Source organism: Microdochium trichocladiopsis (genome assembly GCF_020744255.1).
Source record: "Microdochium trichocladiopsis strain MPI-CAGE-CH-0230 chromosome Unknown B0I36scaffold_13, whole genome shotgun sequence".
In the NCBI taxonomy this organism is placed as follows: Eukaryota; Fungi; Ascomycota; class Sordariomycetes; order Xylariales; family Microdochiaceae; genus Microdochium; species Microdochium trichocladiopsis.
Window position 1 is genome coordinate 892,501 of NW_025763556.1, and position 17,946 is coordinate 910,446.

The 17,946-nt window shown below is 58.0% G+C and overlaps 5 protein-coding genes and 1 non-coding gene across 6 annotated transcripts; 4 read left to right on the forward strand and 2 right to left on the reverse strand.

Moving 5' to 3' along the window:
- Positions 1-374: 374 nt before the first annotated feature.
- On the reverse strand, positions 375-5,892 carry B0I36DRAFT_378122 (uncharacterized protein; the record flags this gene model as incomplete). The annotated part of the gene is given in 6 exon segments (XM_046160635.1): positions 375-470; positions 1,089-1,284; positions 1,705-1,777; positions 1,790-4,027; positions 4,159-5,089; positions 5,659-5,892. 6 exon segments carry the CDS (start codon positions 5,890-5,892, stop codon positions 375-377), a joined length of 3,768 nt encoding a protein of 1,255 aa, XP_046005357.1.
- A 1,575-nt stretch (positions 5,893-7,467) lies between these two features.
- Positions 7,468-10,168, forward strand: B0I36DRAFT_369351 (uncharacterized protein; the record flags this gene model as incomplete). The annotated part of the gene is made up of 2 exons (XM_046159764.1): positions 7,468-7,639; positions 7,683-10,168. 2 exons carry the CDS (start codon positions 7,468-7,470, stop codon positions 10,166-10,168), a joined length of 2,658 nt encoding a protein of 885 aa, XP_046005358.1.
- A 253-nt stretch (positions 10,169-10,421) lies between these two features.
- B0I36DRAFT_338660 (uncharacterized protein) lies at positions 10,422-12,703 on the forward strand. Its single transcript, XM_046155792.1, has one exon. It carries the CDS (start codon positions 10,846-10,848, stop codon positions 12,301-12,303), a length of 1,458 nt encoding a protein of 485 aa, XP_046005359.1. The 5' UTR covers positions 10,422-10,845; the 3' UTR covers positions 12,304-12,703.
- A 232-nt stretch (positions 12,704-12,935) lies between these two features.
- On the reverse strand, positions 12,936-13,041 carry B0I36DRAFT_t202. The gene has a single exon. It is a non-coding gene; the product is annotated as a tRNA-Val (tRNA).
- Positions 13,042-14,417: 1,376 nt separating this feature from the next.
- Positions 14,418-15,947, forward strand: B0I36DRAFT_338661 (L-asparaginase). Its single transcript, XM_046155793.1, has one exon. The coding sequence runs from the start codon at positions 14,536-14,538 to the stop codon at positions 15,622-15,624; it is 1,089 nt and encodes a 362-aa protein (XP_046005360.1). The 5' UTR covers positions 14,418-14,535; the 3' UTR covers positions 15,625-15,947.
- Positions 15,948-16,995: 1,048 nt separating this feature from the next.
- On the forward strand, positions 16,996-17,895 carry B0I36DRAFT_378125 (class II aldolase and Adducin domain-containing protein; the record flags this gene model as incomplete). Its single annotated transcript, XM_046160636.1, is given in 2 exon segments — positions 16,996-17,105; positions 17,121-17,895. The coding sequence occupies 2 exon segments, from the start codon at positions 16,996-16,998 to the stop codon at positions 17,893-17,895; spliced, it is 885 nt and encodes a 294-aa protein (XP_046005361.1).
- Between the last annotated feature and the right edge of the window lie 51 nt (positions 17,896-17,946).

Sequence of the window (17,946 nt, forward strand, 5' to 3'; positions counted from 1 at the left end):
CAAAGGCTTCGAATTGATATAGCGACGGTCCTGCAGGTACTCAAGGATGGAGCAAAGTCCAGAGCTTCCACTCGATGGTTCCGATGGCGTATGCTTTTATATTTTCGGGGAACCGAGAAAGCACCAATGCCTAGGCACGTATATTGTGGCGTGTTTTCAGGGATCTCAACGGGAGCTAGAAGCACGTCGATCTCCACCATGAACACGCTACCAGCCAAAGTACTTGTGGTCTTCAAGATACAAGTAATCGCGTTTTGAAAAGGGCGTTTACGCGTCTCCACCTAGGTACCTCGTCGGGCGCCGGTATAACGTGGGACTCCTAGGGGCCAGAGGGGTCTCGGCTCGGCGAGGGTACCATACTTTGCGTACCCATGTCAGGCCGGCAAGAATTTGCGAGACAAGCAGAGCGCCAAGCCGGGACATTCCTTGATCATCCAAGCAGAGCATTGACCTTGCCATGCGGTCCATCCCTATTGCAAAGCTTGACAAATTCGTCGTAGAGTTTGACAAACAAAGGTTTGCTTTTGTGTGGGTCTTCACATGATGCCTTTATATGATTACCAATGATATGTAAACACTGGAACTGGGCCGACGTCAGTGGAAATGGACAAGCAGGGATCTCACTGCCCCAGAAGGTGCCCACAGGTGATGAATGGCACAGAAGGCCCACAGTTGCTGACTGCTGATAACCAGAAACCGTGCCCTTGTGCGTTGTGTGAGAACCGTTGGAGATAGCCTATTGAGATAGAGCAAGACTATTCACGTGGAAAGGCAAGACTTATACGCTTAGCCTTCAGACGAAGTTGTCGGTCTGTTCATCAAAGATGTTGGGAAGCTTGCACGGACAGAACAAGTAGCTTGACACATCGTCGACATACCGATGAGCTTCCACCAACCCAATGCCATTTTGTGTTCATGCCTAAGACTGTAGGGCAGGTATCGTCCTCATATAAGCGTTATCTCACCCAGGACAAAGGCGTGGCTCTTCGAGCTCTCCAAGCGACCAACAGCTCATGAACACTGGCATCTCCGTAGCATGATGAAGACTCACTTGCCCACTCAAGTGCTGTTCTGTCAGTATCGTCCACTATATCCAATGCCGCTCCGTGCTCAAGCAAGATAACAGCGGTTTCTTTATTATGCCACTCGGTAGCGTAGGTCAGGGGTGTGCGACCTTGCTCATCCTGAGAATCAACCATAGACCCCGTGGCAAGCAGCAGTCTCACACAAGAGGCTACACCGACTTGGGCTGCCCAGCTCAATGGTGTTCTCCCATCATAGTCTCTGCTCTCGATCGGCGCGCCATAGTTCAGTAACGTCCCTACCACTGAGACGTTGACCCCGCGCGACATGACAAGTCGATGTAGCGGAGTGTAACCATAAGCGTCCGTGGTGCGGACATCAGCACCATGTTTTACCAACATCTCGACCACGTCAATGCGCCGTTCCTGCAGGGCGTAAGAAAGTGGCGTTCCACCAGATTGAGTGGTTCCATTGACATTTGCCCCGTGTTCGAGAAGTGCCCGCACAATACGAGACTGTCCGCGCCTGGCGGCACATGCGAGTGGTGAATCACCCTGTTGCTCACGAAAGCGTGGAGCGGACTTTGGAACTCTACTATGGGCTGGATTTGTCATTGCCAGTTTTGCTTCGTGCTCAAGCAGGAGAGACACCGTGGCGGCATGACCATTTTCCACCGCCCACCGAAGAGGGGTCCAGTTCATCGAAGGGTCTTCGGTACAAGTCGACGCGCCCCCTTGGAGGAGTTCACGGACGACTGCGGAGTGACCATTCTCAGATGCTCTAGACAGAGCGCTGCGGCCAAACATGTCGACAGCTTCATTCGACACGCCGTGCTCTTGGAGTCGTCGTGTCGCTTCACTGTGACCCTCGGTGGCTGCCTTGATCAACGGAGTAGCTTCAGTAACGTCAGCGGCGTCTCCCTCGGCACCGTGCTGGACCAGAAGTGTGATGACGTTCGCTCGCCCTTTCTCTGCTGCCCAGTGAAGTGGCGTGCGGCTCATATGATCCTTAGCATCAACGGCAGCTCCTCGGTCTAGGAGTAGTCGCACGGCATCCACCAAACCCCACCATGCAGTCCAGCTGAGCAGTGTACGTCCGTCTCTGTCGGAAGCCTCCACGTCGATATCGATGAGCCCAGACTGGAGAACACAACAAAACAGATATTGGTCTCCGTACTCTGCCAGATATGACAGAATGTGCCTATTTGTCGTGTATGAGAATCCATCCACAAAAAGCCGGGACACCCGTCCGTCCGCGATCTCCTCACTACCAGCAATCCGCCCATCCTCCGAGATCTCAGGGCGCATCGCCGAGGCAAACACTTTGATGGCATCGAAGCTCTGTGCTGCGAGTGCTGAAAATAGAGGATATCCATATCGCTCCCTCTCGACAACCAAACAGTCAAGGATTGAGGGATATATCTGGATCAAATTGTGCAGATTGTAGTCTGCCAAAATGTAAAGCAGGCTGACGTTGTCAGTGTAATATTGAACTCCTGCCAGCGCGTTCCGGTATGCTACCCAGTTTTGAAGCAAGCTCCTGAATTCGAGGAGGAATGCTCTCTGGTCAACACCATAAGCCTGAGCCTGGTCTGAGTGGTAGAGAATGTTTCGCATGCTGTACGACAAAAACGGAATCAAGGTGCCTGCGACTGCGCGATAAGAAAGACCGCTGGCGTTGTACTTGTTCGCCACCTTTTTGGGCAACATAAAGGCTGAGTCTTGTATGTAGCGGAAGCAGGTATGCTTGAGCCTATCGTGACTGAGGCTCGCCTCTTGGCCCGAAGTCTCGGGCCAAATCAGTGAAAAACCATTGCGCCTGAGAAAGAAGTCATTGACGGATTCGTGGATGAATTGTACTTTTGGATTCCATGATATGGTCACTTCAACCAGACCCTTTGAAGCAGACAGAATCGTTCTCTTGACCTGCTCCTCGGGAAAGGGCGCTTTGTCCATGTTGTTATGCAAATCGTGACTTTCGGTGGTCCCCAATTGTATCGCTAGATACAGCTCCTCGGGCCCAAGCGCACGTTGCGAGAACATGATCCATTGCACGCAGAGCAGCATTCTGCCCCTGTCCTCCTTGTCTCGCAGCAGTATATCGCGAAACACGGCGTGGAGATCCCCAGGGACCCGACGCAATTCCTCCTGGAGTGCGTGTGGGCCATATCCATGATCGTAGTGCCTGTTCAGGATGGATGTGACGAGAACGACCCACATGAAGACTCCAGCGGCCTTGTGTTTGAGTTCCGCCTGGACAGCAGAAACGATACTGCCACTACCGATATTGAGTTTGTCCTCGATGTAGCGACCGATATCATCCTCGTGTCCGGGTTGCCGATCGAGCAGCAGTTCAACACATTTGCGGACGGTAATATGAGGGTAGTGCCTGCTAGCGAAACAGACAAAAATGCGAAGGCCCTCTTGATATGCTGCGGCCCTGATATCCTCAAGGAAATAGACCATCGAGCGGATTTCGTCTTGGTCGCCCTCGTCCAACGCGTCAATGAGCAAGAATAAGGAATACCCCGCGGTGTCTCGCAGTGCCTTTTCGAGCAGCCCTTGCAGCAACGCCGTGTGCCACTTCGGAAGGGCATCAGTTGAGGTCGTCGGGACCCTTTCAAGAATCTCCTGGAGCTCAGGAATGCGCTCGAGAAGCTGTAGAAGTAGGGACTGGTACATTCCCTGCACTGTACGCTCCATGCTATCGCCTCGAGCATTGAAGAAGAATGAGATGACTTCTCGAGACGGTATCTTCTCCTCTTCCAGGATGTCGAGTAGGAACTTCATAATTGTCGATTTGCCCGCGCCAGGCTTTCCTTTGATCCAGAGCAGGCCATGGTGATCTTCGAGCTTGGACCCATCAAGCCAGTCCTGGTACGCTCGCGTCTTGAGCACCCATGTGCAGGTCTCGTTATGCGCTCGCCGAATTGTGTCCTTCCTGGAGCCCATCTGGTCAAATCGGAGTGACTTCATGAGTGCCTCAATCCTCGAGGTCGGCTGAACTGATCTTTCATTTGATGCATTCGCAGCCGCGCGTGCATTCAAACTCAACGAATAATCCAGATGCCCTATCATGTGCAAAGTGTCAATGATGAAGGTCATGGTTAGCAAAGTGGTGTGTCAGAAAACCCACCATAATTGGTTGAGCGGACGCCGAGTTGCAAGAAGGACAAGTACTCAGTGGCACAGGCTGCCGCCACCGCAGCAGCATATGGCTGCCAGTCCTTATTCTTGTGAAAGTCAGCATAGTCGCATATGCCGCGTATGACCAAGAATGGCACGTCGAGACCCTTCAAGGCAGCGCCCTCCATCTCTAGGCATAGCACGTTATGTCTGAGGCCGAGCTGATCCCTAGTCTGAGCGTCCTTGATGACCTGGTTGCCCGAAGCGATCGCGCCGAAGTGAACCTGAGGGTGTCGACTGGAGCGCGGCGACCGAGAGACATGCCGGTAGTCGCTGTCAAACAAGATGTCCTTCAGTCCTGTGCAGTCTGCATATCGATCCATCAGGGGATTTCGCTGCAGCATCTGCTGGAGAATGTCCGGGATCCGGCTGCCCCTTATGTCGTACTCGGCTCGTAACAGATTGACTGCCGACATCAGCCTTGTCGTCGGCGTATGAACTGCCGCAGTGCTCTGGAAGTGGCCGTCTTGCACCGTCTTTCCAAAGTCGTGCTGCACGACACTCAAGCCGACCACGACATCGCCAAGTCGCACATCGTTGACTGCCGTGGGGACTCCACCAGCGACTCCAACCAGTAGCTGCACACGTATTGCAGTGTATGTTCTGAGCATGTTGCTCGAAACGATCGCGGCATTGTTCATGCCCATCCCACCCGCCGGCAAGCAGGCCATGGCGACGTTGAAGCGGCCAATGCGTCCGAGCACGTAATGGTTGCTGTCATGGGGATCAGAGGGCAGCGTCTCATGGACATCCTCTAGAAGCGCCTGCGCGGCAGCGAACTCGACGTAGATGGCACTGACCCAGCCGATTTCGTAGTCGCGGTGTGTGAACTTGTGCGTCGCTGAGCTGTGAGATGTCCTCTGGCGCTTGTGATGACCAGGCTGTTGCCTGGCTGTGTCGTCGTCGTGGGATGCTGCCCGCTTCGAGGCGGAAGCCGCTTCTTCCATGGCCGCGGTGATGCTCTTCTAGGAACATTCACATAGTCGCCTCCAGGGCTTCGAACGAATACATGCTTTCAATGTCGCGAGAAGCCAACTTGGTCGTTGGCAGGCGAAGTTTCATTCTCAGAATGTCACAGCCTTGCGAGGCACTCAAACGAGGGGACTGCAGCGGCTGAGCCACCATCAGCAGTAATCACGTGCAGTGTGCATAATCGCAAGGTCGCATGCATAATCGTAGGGTCAATGAATGTAGATCACACGCGCGCGCGCGCACAAGTGGAGGCTTCGCACATGGCTTCTGGTAAGTTGCTTTCTGGGTATGATTGTATGGCTTGCAGGAAAACACTTCTAGCCCGGGCTCGCGCGTAAAAGTCCAAGATGCAATTTGCAGCATGCCGGTGTCAAGACTATCGTCTGACGTGTGGTGTGAACCACTAGTGTTGTATGCCATCACTGCCAACTTTTCAGCAAGCTGATCGCCGTTTATCCGAGAGTTCAGAGATACTGACCTTCCCACTCGCACATGTTTCGTGTGGCTTTGGCTTTGTAATGCCCGGGGTTGTATCTCGTGTAGGCCCAGGCAAGGATCGCGATGGCCCAGCAGATTGGTTCAGGTCCCTACTGGGCGGAGGGGAATTACCGGCTGAACCTGCGGTGATTCGTGTGTCAGGCACCACCTGGTCCGAGACGCTCGAGGATCCCTGGCCTGTGTAGGCGGTAATGCAGAGACTGACAATGAACATCTCCACGGCCCTTCGAGGAGATGGACACGGTGATTGTGCAGACCGTTCGAAGAAAACGATAAGGAAGGGGTCAACAAAAGTGGTGGACGAATTCGGAGCGAGGAAAGGGTCGGGCTGGATATTTGACGTCCTTATGTGCAGAGCTGCCAGGCCGGCTGAAAAAGGCAAGACTTTGGCCAAGCGCTGTGGCACGCCTGGGTCTTAATGGGTCAGCCGTGCGGTTCCAGATGTCTAGTTTTATCCATTTTGGGAAGCATACGAGACCTATAGTAAACCCAGTGTGTGATTAGTTGTCGCCAGTGATCCGTAACACGGCTCCTAATTGCTGCTGTTACGTTGGATGCCACTCCATTTAGTTTCCAGTTCCACCTTTTTGTCAACCCTAAGTTGAACCACAGCAATTTCCTGGTATTCCCAAGACAGAGTGGGTTAAATGATATATCATACATGCGAAAGGCGATGAAATACTAGGAGCGCCGTCGAATGCCTGTTTATTCATGCGCAATGCTGGTGGAAGCTGCAGATCTAACCCTCATATATTGCAGGCGTGCAACGACCAGCAACGTGGTCGTACTCCTAAAGATGTGTACTAGGCGCCGGCCACTCACTCTTTCGCCTTCACACAAGAAAACAACACTAGAGTCCTGACCGAGCCAGCTTACCACATCTCCGAAGAGTTCCCAAGTACTCATCTCCGATGCGTCCTGCCCATCGAAAGAGATATAAGCTCTATTCCGCTCTCTGTGCTTTGCGCTGCAGCTCGATTAATCCAGACCAAGCACATGTCCGTATCTGCAAACTTCTTAAGGATTATCACTTTGGGATCACCGCAACACAACAAACGTCTACCATCAGCGCTTCTGAATCTCGCTATTCCACTGCACCCTGCAAGACTGTCGTGCCCGCATCGCGAACGACCTTTCCATACCAAACCACACCGCTGCCAGCTTGGGAGCAGTGCACCTCGTGTACTGGGACACACAGCTAGCTCAGGCTCGAGTCTTCTGATCTGCAGACCTCCGCCGTGCCATCACGTAGCAATCACACGCAGTTGCGGTCAGGCTTCTCACTAGCACATCACGCGCTTCCAAAGCTCTAAACTTCGCCATTCACAAAAGGGCAAATCAATAGGACTACTACTAGCGAAACCGGCCTCAGGGATCGTGCCTTGTCCCGCCAAGACACACGACACCACAGGGCATCCACTTTAGCATCCACTCGACGCCTTGCAATTCCTCACGCGGAGTAACATTTCGTCAACTGGCCAAGGACATCCAAGGACAGCAACACTCCACTCGACGGCGCGGAGAAAAGCGACAGCCACGGAGACAATTACACGTCCAACTTCGGTGGCGCCCATTGCACATCGGACTCCCCTTCTCAATCACTGGCCTGTCCACAGCTATCAATAACAACGAGTCGCCTTCATCAAGTCAACACTGTCCCTTCTTGTCTTGGGAAAAGAGACCACAAGGCGGCAAGGGTGACAACCTACTAGACCGTGGTCGACATCAAAGCACAGCCACAACGCACACAAAGACTTTATCCACGAGTTGTACACGTCAAGAGGCGAGGATGGCGGACCAGCCCAAGCAAGGCATCACCGACGCCCACTTCTCGGCACGCAGCCTCCTGGGCCGAGGCCGCAACAAGACGAAGCAAACCTGGCAAGCAGTATGGGAGCCCCAGGCCCAGGCCGTGCTCGCGAGCATCGTCGCAGTCCCGCGCGCCGACGACGCAAACGACAGTGCGGCCAGCCACAGCCTGCGCATGTGGCACCTAGAACATAGCGGCAAGCGCCGTCTCAAAGAAGGTCGGAAACCAACAGCCAGAGCAGCAGGCACACACAGAGGACAACAATGGTAGCACCACCACCACCGTCACCACCAGCACTGCTCCCCGCGCTCCAAGCAGCAGCAGCAACAACATTAGCAGCAACAAGACAAACAAAACCGCCCTGCTCGCCCTCCCCGAGATCGTCATCGCCTGCATCAGCGACCACCTCGCCAGCAACCGGGACCGCAAGCAGCTGCGCCTCGCCTGCAGGGACCTGTCGTGCGCGGTCCGGCTGCGCATCCCCCGGGCCTACCTGTCTACCAACCCGCGCAACGTAGAGGTGCTGCTGGGCCTCGCGAACAACCCGTTCTACGCGTCCCGGGTGACCGAGCTGGTGTGGGACGACGCGCGGCTCGTGGGCAACGCGCGCGACGCCGAGGAGGTGCTTCTGGGCCGGACGGCCACGGGAAAGCGGTTTGGGGGATACTTGCGGACTCGCGAGGAGGCGAAGCAGGAGGAGCAGCAGCATGAGCAGGAGGAGGAGGAAGAGGAGCGCTGCCGCCGCCGCCGTGCTGGCAGCAATGCTGATGAGCAGCACCAGGGGTCCGCGTCGACATCCTCATCATCATCATCATCAGCAGCGGCACCACAAGAATCATCACGACCGACGTGGCCGTCGTGTGCGCCGGCGTGGTTCCGTGTAGCACGGGTGGGGAATAAACTGCAGCGCCTGCTGCTCGAGAAGAAGGCCGAGATCAATGCCCTCGGCGGCGCGGAGGCGTACTGGGCCCATCGTCGCTCCGAACAGCAGGAACAACAGCAGCAGCAACAGCAGCAGCAGGGGCGACAACAGCGGCGGCGTCGGCAGCACGAGGACGAAGACATGCCAGACTGGGCGGAGCAACAACATCAACAAGTAGAACAAGACCCTACGCTCCGGCCATTTACCCACGACAAGCACAACACGCAGCGCGACTGGGAGTACTACACTATGCTCCTCGATGCGCAGTACGAGATTGAGCAGACCGGCGCACACTTTGCCGCGTTCGCCGTGGCCCTCGAAAAGTTCACCAACCTGAAGACCGTCACCATCTCGTACACGGCCCACGGCCGGGCCGGTGCCGGGACCGCGGGACGCTATGAGACGCCCATGATCAGGGCCTTTCCCGAGGGCTTCAACTACCTTGTCCCACTGGGGTGGGAGGTGGACCGCGCGGCCGAGGAGCATGAACAGCTGGCCCGTGACGCTGAGGAGAAAGGCGAGCTGCCGGAGCCCCGAGCATCGCCACCACACAGCGGGGTACCTCGGCCGGCGGGGACGGACGCGCTGACGGCCGTGTTGCGCATCCTAGCGTCGCCGTTCCGGACGACCAGTGGCAACAGACCAACAGAGCTGCGCGTCGATGACGGTGGCTTGGGCTTGGGCGTCCACTTTGACAGCCTTCGGCCCCGGATCGATCTCAATGGCCACGTTGTCAGGGACGAGGACTACTACGACCAGACTGGCAGCAGCACCCACTACAGAGCACACTACCGGAGCAGACTGGACATGCTCGCACATGTCGTGGCCCAGCCCGGGTTCGACAAACTGTGCCTGCACCTGCGCTGGTTCACGGCCGACCACCAGGGCACCTACATTGAGAGCGGCTTCCTCGGGGAGGTGCTGGCCAGGGCCAACGGCGGCCGGGGCCTCCGGAGCTTGGAGCTCTCGTTGACCCCGGACCACAGCGAGCTGCCTCTGCGCGCCGGCCCCGCGCATACCATCGGTCCCTCGCGTGGCCCGCCGATGATCTCGCTGCCAAAGTTGCTCACCACGGACAACGCGGCCAGCCTGGAGCACCTGGCCCTGTCACACATGACGGTCGACGAGCACGAGCTGCTGGCCACGCTGAGCCTGCTCCCGCGGACCACCAAGACGATCAAGCTGTTCAATGTCGCCCTGCGCAGGCCTCTCCCAGGACACCTCCCGCACCATTCGAGCATCCCCTGGGACTACACGGACACTGACGGCAGGGGCTGGCGGGAGACGCTACAGCGAATTCGCGACCAGCTGGCAGCGGCATGGGCGACGTTCCCCACGAGGCCGGTGCTGAGCATCGGGACTCGCGCCGAGGGCTTCGTCGAGCTGATGATGGGGGCCCGGCGGGTGTGGGTGACCGACGAGGTGACGGCGTACCTGTACCACGACCACGACCACAACCACGACCAAGAGCACGACCATGACCACAATCATGACCAGATCGGGGCGATAGCGACGAACCCGCTAGGGCAACCATGGTCGATGGTGCAGAGAAACAGGCTGGAGATGGGATTGTGGCGGCAGCGGCAGCACGTGGACGAACTGCCCATCATTGCGCCGGGGGACGGGTATACGGACGATGCGCTAGGGGTAGAGGGCTGTAGGGAGCGGCACGAGGAGCTGCCGATTGAGGTCTTGCTGGATGCACAGGGGAGCGTCAACGGGGCTCGCATCCACGGGGTAGGGGTTACGACATGGTGACGGGATCGGGAATCGAGAGATGCCTTGCAAAAACGCGTGGGTACCAAGTAGCCGTGGATGATGGGGATCAGCGATGGGCACTAGCAAATGTCGATGGGGAGGATTGGGATGGGAGAATGACGAGACATGGGATTGTGGGGGAGACGGGTAGGTTGCCAGATGACGTACGGTGATTAGCTAAGCAGGCAGCAAATTTACAGTACAGTGCACCTAATCGGGGAAGATGCGGAAAATGCAGAATCGCATGCGCAAACGCAAGAGGGTCAGTCGCTCCTGCTGCTGCCCACAAAGATCGAGGCGTGGCGTGACGTCACAGGCACACACTCACACACTCGACGCCCCGTCAAGCAAAGTGCTGTGCCGGATGCCAATGTCCTGTCGTGGTGCTTTGCTTTTCGAGCAGTGACGGCGAGCTTCTTGTCCGTGTCTCTTCTGCTGCTCCGTATCTTTGCCAGACTAGGCACAAACCGAATGACTGAGGGACGGACCGACGACGACCTCTTGTCTTTCACAATGCTGATCATTCTCCTTCTTCCACCACCACCACAGACAACACCCATCAGCCTCAGCACCGACCCATTCCGCTGCTGATTCGCCCCCCGGCCCTTTCTCCGGTCCAGCAAGCTCACTCGTCCACCGTCTTCGTCTCTCGCACTTGCCACTCCCCGCAATTGCGAATGCCCTCGCCGCCGGCGCCCCCGCAATCCGCTCCTCTCGCCACCTCGACCCCCGCGACAACTCCCTCGTCTCATCCTCCGCCACAACCTCCTCCTCCGGCCGGCTCCTCATCACCAGACCCGGGCGCGGACCCGGTCCCAGCCCCGGGTCCCGTCCCGACCGCGGCGCTCGTCCTCGCTGGCGGGCCCGCCACCCGCATGGGCTACCCAAAACACCTCCTCAAGCTGCCCAACGGCCAGCCCCTCTACCTCTACGTTGCCGACCTCGTCTACCAAGCCTGCCCGCACCTCGACTGCGTCTACATCTCCCTCGCCGAGGGCTCCTACCTCGACGAGAACCTCCGCGCCCTCCTCACCGCCAATCCAGTCCGTCCCTCACAACAGCAACAACACCAGCCTTCTCGGCCGCCCATAACCACCATCAACGCCGACAACACCCCCGCCGACGCCGCCGTCATCGGCCTAGACCCGGATCGCACAAGAGCCCAGCATGGCGATGACACGGGCCACGGAGGCAGCAGCGGCGGCAACCACGCTGGGCCCCCGCCGCTCGAGGTCATCTGGGACAAGAAGATGCCCCTCCTGCACCCACCGCCCACCCGCGCCCAGCAGCGCCGCGAGGAGAAGAAGCGCGGCAGCAGGGAGCGCCCGGCCGAGATGAAGTCGCACAAGAACAGGTCCACGTCGAGCTCCAAGCGCAGGTCGGCAAACAGACTATCCGACGGGCCCCTCACGGCACCCACCACACCCGGCATCGACGACCCAGGCGGCGGCGGCGGGGGCACGACAACGCCACACCACTACCACGAAACAGACGTGGAACAGGACGGCGACATCGACGCGCTAGGCGGTATGCCCGGCACCACAACGGCAGGCGGCAGCGACGGATGGCCACCTTCCAGACACGGCAACGGACCCGGGGGGCCAATCCGGGGGTTTCTCGCAGCCCACGAGGCCCTCCCAGACGCGACGTGGCTCGTCATCGCGTGCGATTACCCGCGCCTGACCGTCAGCGCGATTCAGTACCTCGTCGAGGCGTACGAGCCACCCGTAACGTGCTTCCGCGGCGCGAGGAACAAGATGGAGCCACTCGTCAGCATCTGGAGCCCCGAGGCGCTCGCGCGGCTTAGGCAGAACAGCGACCCGGCCGGGGCTCCTGCGGACACGAAGCCTTACTCTTTCTCTTCCTCGTCCTCGTCCTCTGGGGCTGCGACTGCTGCGTCGCCAGTGGCCACGGTCGGGTCCAAGCTTACAGAGATGGATCTGTCCGGTGACGGGGCAGAAGCCGGGCCAGCACCACCAGCACCACCGACGCCTACGCTGGGGATCCTGGGCACAATACGGCAGCTGCACGGCAAGGCAGTCGAAGTGCCACCCGGCGGGATGGACGACATCTGGATGTACAACGTCAACACGCCGGGCAACTGGGACACGGCGCTGGAGCTGTATGATGAGTGAGCGACTGGGTTTTTCTTTTTCTTTATGTTGTTTGTTGCTCCTTCTTGGGAAATGGCGCCATGATTGCATTTCTAGATGTATCACTAAACTGGCGTATAGAGCGGTCAAAAGAGTTTTGACGTGGTTACGACGCAGGTTTGCATGGCTTTGTTGCTTTTCTTTTTTCTTTTTCTCCGGAGTACATAGCATTTGTATAGAGCGAGGAGAGACACTCATTCTTGGGAGGAAGCGGACGAGGACAGTGGCTTTAACGACCCCATCACGAATATACGCGAAATAGACAGGCGCGGATGCTACTAGGCATCGGGAACTGTATTTCTATCCATACACAAGACCATCAAGACCCACAAGCTGTGTTCTGTTCTGCATATAAGTGATGGTTGTGGGAACACACTTGTGCACAGAGTTCCGTCGGGTGTGGTGGATCAGAGACAAGCTAGTCCGCCACATTCCCGCGCTACTTAGTAGCCTGGCGGCCGAGTGCCGGCGCATCCAAAAAGATGCGGGGCACCAAGCCAAACGGAAAAACAGTGCAGGTTGTGCCCTCTTCCATTCGAGAGAAGACGTGTACCCCAGAAATCGAAATACTGCCAAAAAGACGGAGACGAAACAAAGCAAAAGGAAAGGTAAATTACTAGCGCCGTGGATCGAACACGGAACCTTCTCGGGAATTCTGCGAGGAATATTCACATGTAACAGATTGTGAACGAGAAATCATAACCATTAGACCACGCCAGCTTTTTTGTTTGTTTGTGTGGGGATGTTGGTACCAGTGGCGACCGCCGTGGAAGCCTCTTGAACCCTGTGAGCAGAGGAGCGAAATTTTCTGGTCATTGGAGGACCGGGACGGAGACGGGGGCGGACGTTGAGAAGTTGGCTGGGTTAGCAAAGCACAAACAGTGTGGCATGAGTAATGACAGACAGGGTTTGTAAGGTTAAATTCTTAAAATACCGCAAACTTCGAATAGTCGTGCGCGCGCGAGACATGGCAGCAGCTCCCATGCTCACGCTGGGTTAGTACAAGCCGACTTGACTCCTGCCGGACATAGGCCAGGACCCTTCTCAGCGTCCTTTGTACCGACAGGGCCGGCTCTCGTCGTCGTTCGGCATTGGTATGTAATAAGCTTTGGTCATGCATTTGGAGCTGAAATGGGGGAATACTGCGGCCCAGTCGAGTCAGATAGGCCGAGAGAGGACCCATTCGAGTCAAGAGAAAACGACTAGCATACACGAGCCGGCGTGTCTTGGCACAGCATATAAAATCGGAACAGAACACCGACAGATAAGCAGCAGTACATGGGAGCAGAGACCGGATAGAGTAGACAAAGAGAGACGGACGGGGACCCGGGCAAAAGACCCACCGCCGGTGACCACCAGAATGCCAGAGAGCTAGAGATAAGGTCCCGGCCTATCCCAGCCCCTCCGGCCCCCGGCCAGGCAGCCTGCCTAATACGCCGAGTTCCCCTCTCTTCGGGCGAGTGTGACGTAGCAGGCAGGCTGGGTGTCTCCAATATTCTATGGGGAAAGCTCCCCCATCTTCCCCCGCACCAGGTTGCGATGCGGGAAAAAAACAAGAGAGGAAAAGATACTGCCTGGCACGTTGAGACTTGAGTCACAGCCGCAGCCGCAGCAGCACCACACCGCAAGATGGAGATAGATACATGGCCCCCGGCAACACCTATCTCTATGCCGCGGCATGTTCCGTTCAGACAGCTGCCGGCATCCACACAGGACGTGTCGCGTGGTGGTCCACGACTAGCTCGCCGAGACCGCAGCGCATCCACAGCCGTCGGGGACTCGATTCATGGCCGTCCTATTGTATTGTATGTGATTCGGAACTCCGCAGCAGCAGCAGCAGGAGCGGACGATGTCGGCCGTGCCCGCCTCTCGTTGTTATCTTGATCTGGCCCGACGGGTTCTTACTCGCGTGGGCTGCCTGCATGACTGGGCTGTCTTGGCAAGCAACCCTCGTCCGAACATCAGTTGAACCATGGCCCCCACGAGTACCGGACCAGGCCAGGGCAGGCCACGGCCCCCAAGCATACAAGCACACAAGCACTATATAAAGGAGACCCTGTTGGGTGCCATCGTCGTCTGCTTTGGGCCGTCTGTCTGCCTGTCCCGTGCTGTCTGCCTGCCGTGCAAGCGTTGACGTGGTACTGTCCAGCTCTGCCAACATTTGCCGTCCCCGTCGTCTAAGTCCTCCTCCTCGTCCGCATCCCCGACCACATCATGTTCTCTGTCGCACTCCTCGCCGCGCTTCACGCCGGCCTCTCGGCCGCCCTGCCGGCGCCGGCTTCCTTCTTCCCAGAGCTCATGGTCCGGGAGGTCCAGCAGTACAACGCGAGCCTCCCCAACATCACCATCTACGCGACGGGCGGCACCATCGCGGGCAGCGCCGCGTCCAGCGACCAGACGACAGGGTACCAGGCGGGCGCGCTGGGCGTCGACATCCTGCTCCAGGCGGTGCCGCAGCTGTACAACGTGTCGAACCCGCGCGGCGTGCAGTTCGCCAACGTCGGCTCGACCGAGATCACGCCGGCCATCCTGGTCAACCTGACCCAGCACATCCAGAAGGAACTCGACAGCCCGTACTGCCAGGGCGTCGTGGTCACGCACGGCACCGACACGCTCGAGGAGACGGCCTTCTTCCTGGACCTGACGGTGCGGACTGAGAAGCCCATCGTCGTCGTCGGCGCCATGCGGCCCGCCACCGCCATCAGCGCCGACGGGCCCATCAACCTGCTCGAGGCCGTCACCCTGGCCGCCGACCCGGCCGCCCGGGGCCGCGGCGCCATGGTCGTCCTCAACGACCGCATCGCCAGCGCATACTACGTCACCAAGACCAACTCCAACTCGCTCGACACCTTCAAGGCCGTCGAGCAGGGGTACCTGGGCTTCTTCTACAACATCAAGCCCCGCTTCTTCTTCCAGCCGACCCTGCCCCTCGGCCGGCCGTACTTTGACGTCTCTGCCACCCCGATCGACGGCCTGCCCCAGGTTGACATCCTCTACGGCTACCAGGGGCTCAACCCGGCCCTGGCCAAGGGCGCCGTCGACGCCGGTGCCAAAGGTCTAGTCGTCGCGGGGCCCGGCGCCGGGTCCTGGACCCGACCTGGAACCGCGGCCATCCGCGAGGTCGCAGCCAAGGGGACCCCCGTCGTCTTCTCGAGGCGCTCCGAGAACGGCTTCGTCGGGGACCGCGCAAACAACACGTTCGGCGCGGGCCTGCTCAACCCGCAGAAGAGCCGCATCATGCTCCAGCTCGCGCTTAATGCCGGGTACGAGGAGGCGCAGCTGTCGACTCTGTTTGAGTTTTGAGCTGTTATTGCAGTGGAGAGGGAATAGATGGAAAAATATGTGATAGAATATGGGGAGTTAAGCCGAACGGGAGCCGTGGAAACTCGCTGGGATAACCCAAGACAGGTGCACAGTCTTATTGCCCCCCACAATGAATAATTAGCACGTAAAAATAATAGAAATAGACTCGTAGACAATGTCATTAGAGCCTTAAGCTCTGAAGCTCTTGGGGACGTGATGGTCTTAAAAGACTTCCCGGACATGTGAATATTGTGCCGGTGGAGAGAAAACGTACTTACTCATATCGCACTATTGTGTTCACCTTCCGTGTCGGTGGAGAGAGGATTGGGAGCTGGGTACTTCTCGGCGTAGCCAAAAGGTCTATTTATCCCTCCGTGCGTTGGCGGACGCGTCACCCCCCTGAGGTGCCATCCACTGGAATGTTCTTGGTCGCCTCGGCGATGAATGCAGTTGCGTGGGATGCGCGGTCAACCTGCGGGCGACCTGTGGACAAGCTCGGCAGCCGTGCTGAGGCGAAGGACGTCGGGGCGTTCGCGGTCTGGCTGTTCCTCGGCTGCTGAGCTGCCAATCTTTCGTGGAGGTTGTGAGACTTGCTGGTATTGTCGCGAGAGTAGTTGTGTAGGCGGAACGGAGAATGTCGAGCAGGTCGGCGTCTAGAGGCTTTCCATGCTTATACGTGGCTAGCAAGGCCTTCGAGAAGGCTCCGGCAGCGTCGGCATTTCTGTGGTTGAGATCCGCAACTGTCAGCTCGATTGCCGTGGTCGGTGTGGACGTGGACTGCTGCGGAGGCCATGTCGGCGACGACAGACCACTTGGAGGTTGGGCAATGGTTAAAAGAGAGTGCTCATGATGGGCCGATCCCCGCAGGGCTGAAGTCGGAGAGGAAAACCAATGTCATGGGATAGTGTTCATTGCCCTTGAAACGCCGTTGCCAGAGAAGGAGTCCATGTGATGATCACAAGCATCCGCTTGCGTAAGAAGTTGGGCCCATGCCATCAGGTGTTGGTGTTATTGGGGAACAATGCCCTCTCCCACACCATCATTCCGAGCCAGAAGCAATCGCAAAGGATATCCTGATTCAATGTATAATTACGCAAACCAGTTCAGCACGATCCAAATAACTACACCCCTGGGGTCGGACTCTACAGAAAGGAGCGGGCCAGTGTCGGGGCTAGCCGAGCTTCTCTGCGGGGCACAAAGGTGTTTGTGCATCTTGATTGGCGTGGCTATAGAAGCATTTCTCAGTTGCCGACAACGGGGTGATCTTCTCCACGCGGGGAACAACTCCCAAAGAACCATCTTTGAGGATTTGCTCAACCTGTACAACGCAGCAGCCCTTCTCTCCCCAGAAACCGCATTCACAACACCAAGATGGCGCCGTCAGCAACGACCACAGCCCGCGAGATGCCGCCAAAGAACGGCCCCGGCCACGGCTCTGTCCTCAACGCGGCCATCGACGACAGCTCCCCGTCCCAATCCTCGTCAGCGGCCCCAAGACGCCTCCACCACATCCCCTGGCCCGCGACCAAGGCGGCCCAGCGCCAGTGGCAGCTCGAGCAGATGGCCGGCGCGTTCCGCATCTTTGCCAAGCTGGGCTTCGCCGACGGCGGCAGCGGGCACATCAGCCTGCGCGACCCGGTCCGGCCAGACACGTTCTGGATCAACCCGTACGGGGTCCATTTCGCGCTGCTGCGCGTGTCCGACATGGTCCACGTCGACGAGGACGGGCGGCGCATCGGCGGCAACGACGCCCTCGTCAACACGGCCGGCTTCATCATCCACGCGGCCATCCACAAGCAGCGGCCCGACATCAACGCCGCGTGCCACATGCACTCGCCCTACGGCCGGGCGTGGAGCACCTTTGGCAAGCCCATCGACATGCTCAACCAGGACAGCTGCATGTTCTACGAGGACCTGGCCGTGTACGCCAATTTCGGGGGCGTCGTGCTGGCCAAGGAGGAAGGAGGGCGGCTCGCGGCGGCGCTGGGCCCAAGCAGCAAGAACATGATCCTCCAGAACCACGGCCTGCTGACGTGCGGCGGCACCGTCGCCGAGGCCGCGGCCTTCTTCATCGCGCTCGAGCGGTGCTGCCAGACGCAGCTCCTCGTCGAGGCGGCCGTGGCCAACGGGAACCTGGAAAAGACGTTTGTGGACGCCGAGGAGGCGAGGTACACCAAGGACGGGACGGGCACGCCTGAGGTCATGTACATGCAGTTCAAGCCCGAGTATGATTTGATTGTCAAAGAGACCGGGGGTGATTTCAAGGAGTAATTTCTACAGTGTAGGAAATGGAATCTGTTGGTCATTTCTTGGGATTCCTGG

What these genes read in the sequence shown, in the direction of transcription:
- B0I36DRAFT_338660 (XM_046155792.1), top strand. Translation starts at nt 10,846, where the DNA reads ATGCCCTCGCCGCCGGCGCCCCCGCAATCCGCTCCTCTCGCCACCTCG.
- B0I36DRAFT_338661 (XM_046155793.1), top strand. Translation starts at nt 14,536, where the DNA reads ATGTTCTCTGTCGCACTCCTCGCCGCGCTTCACGCCGGCCTCTCGGCC.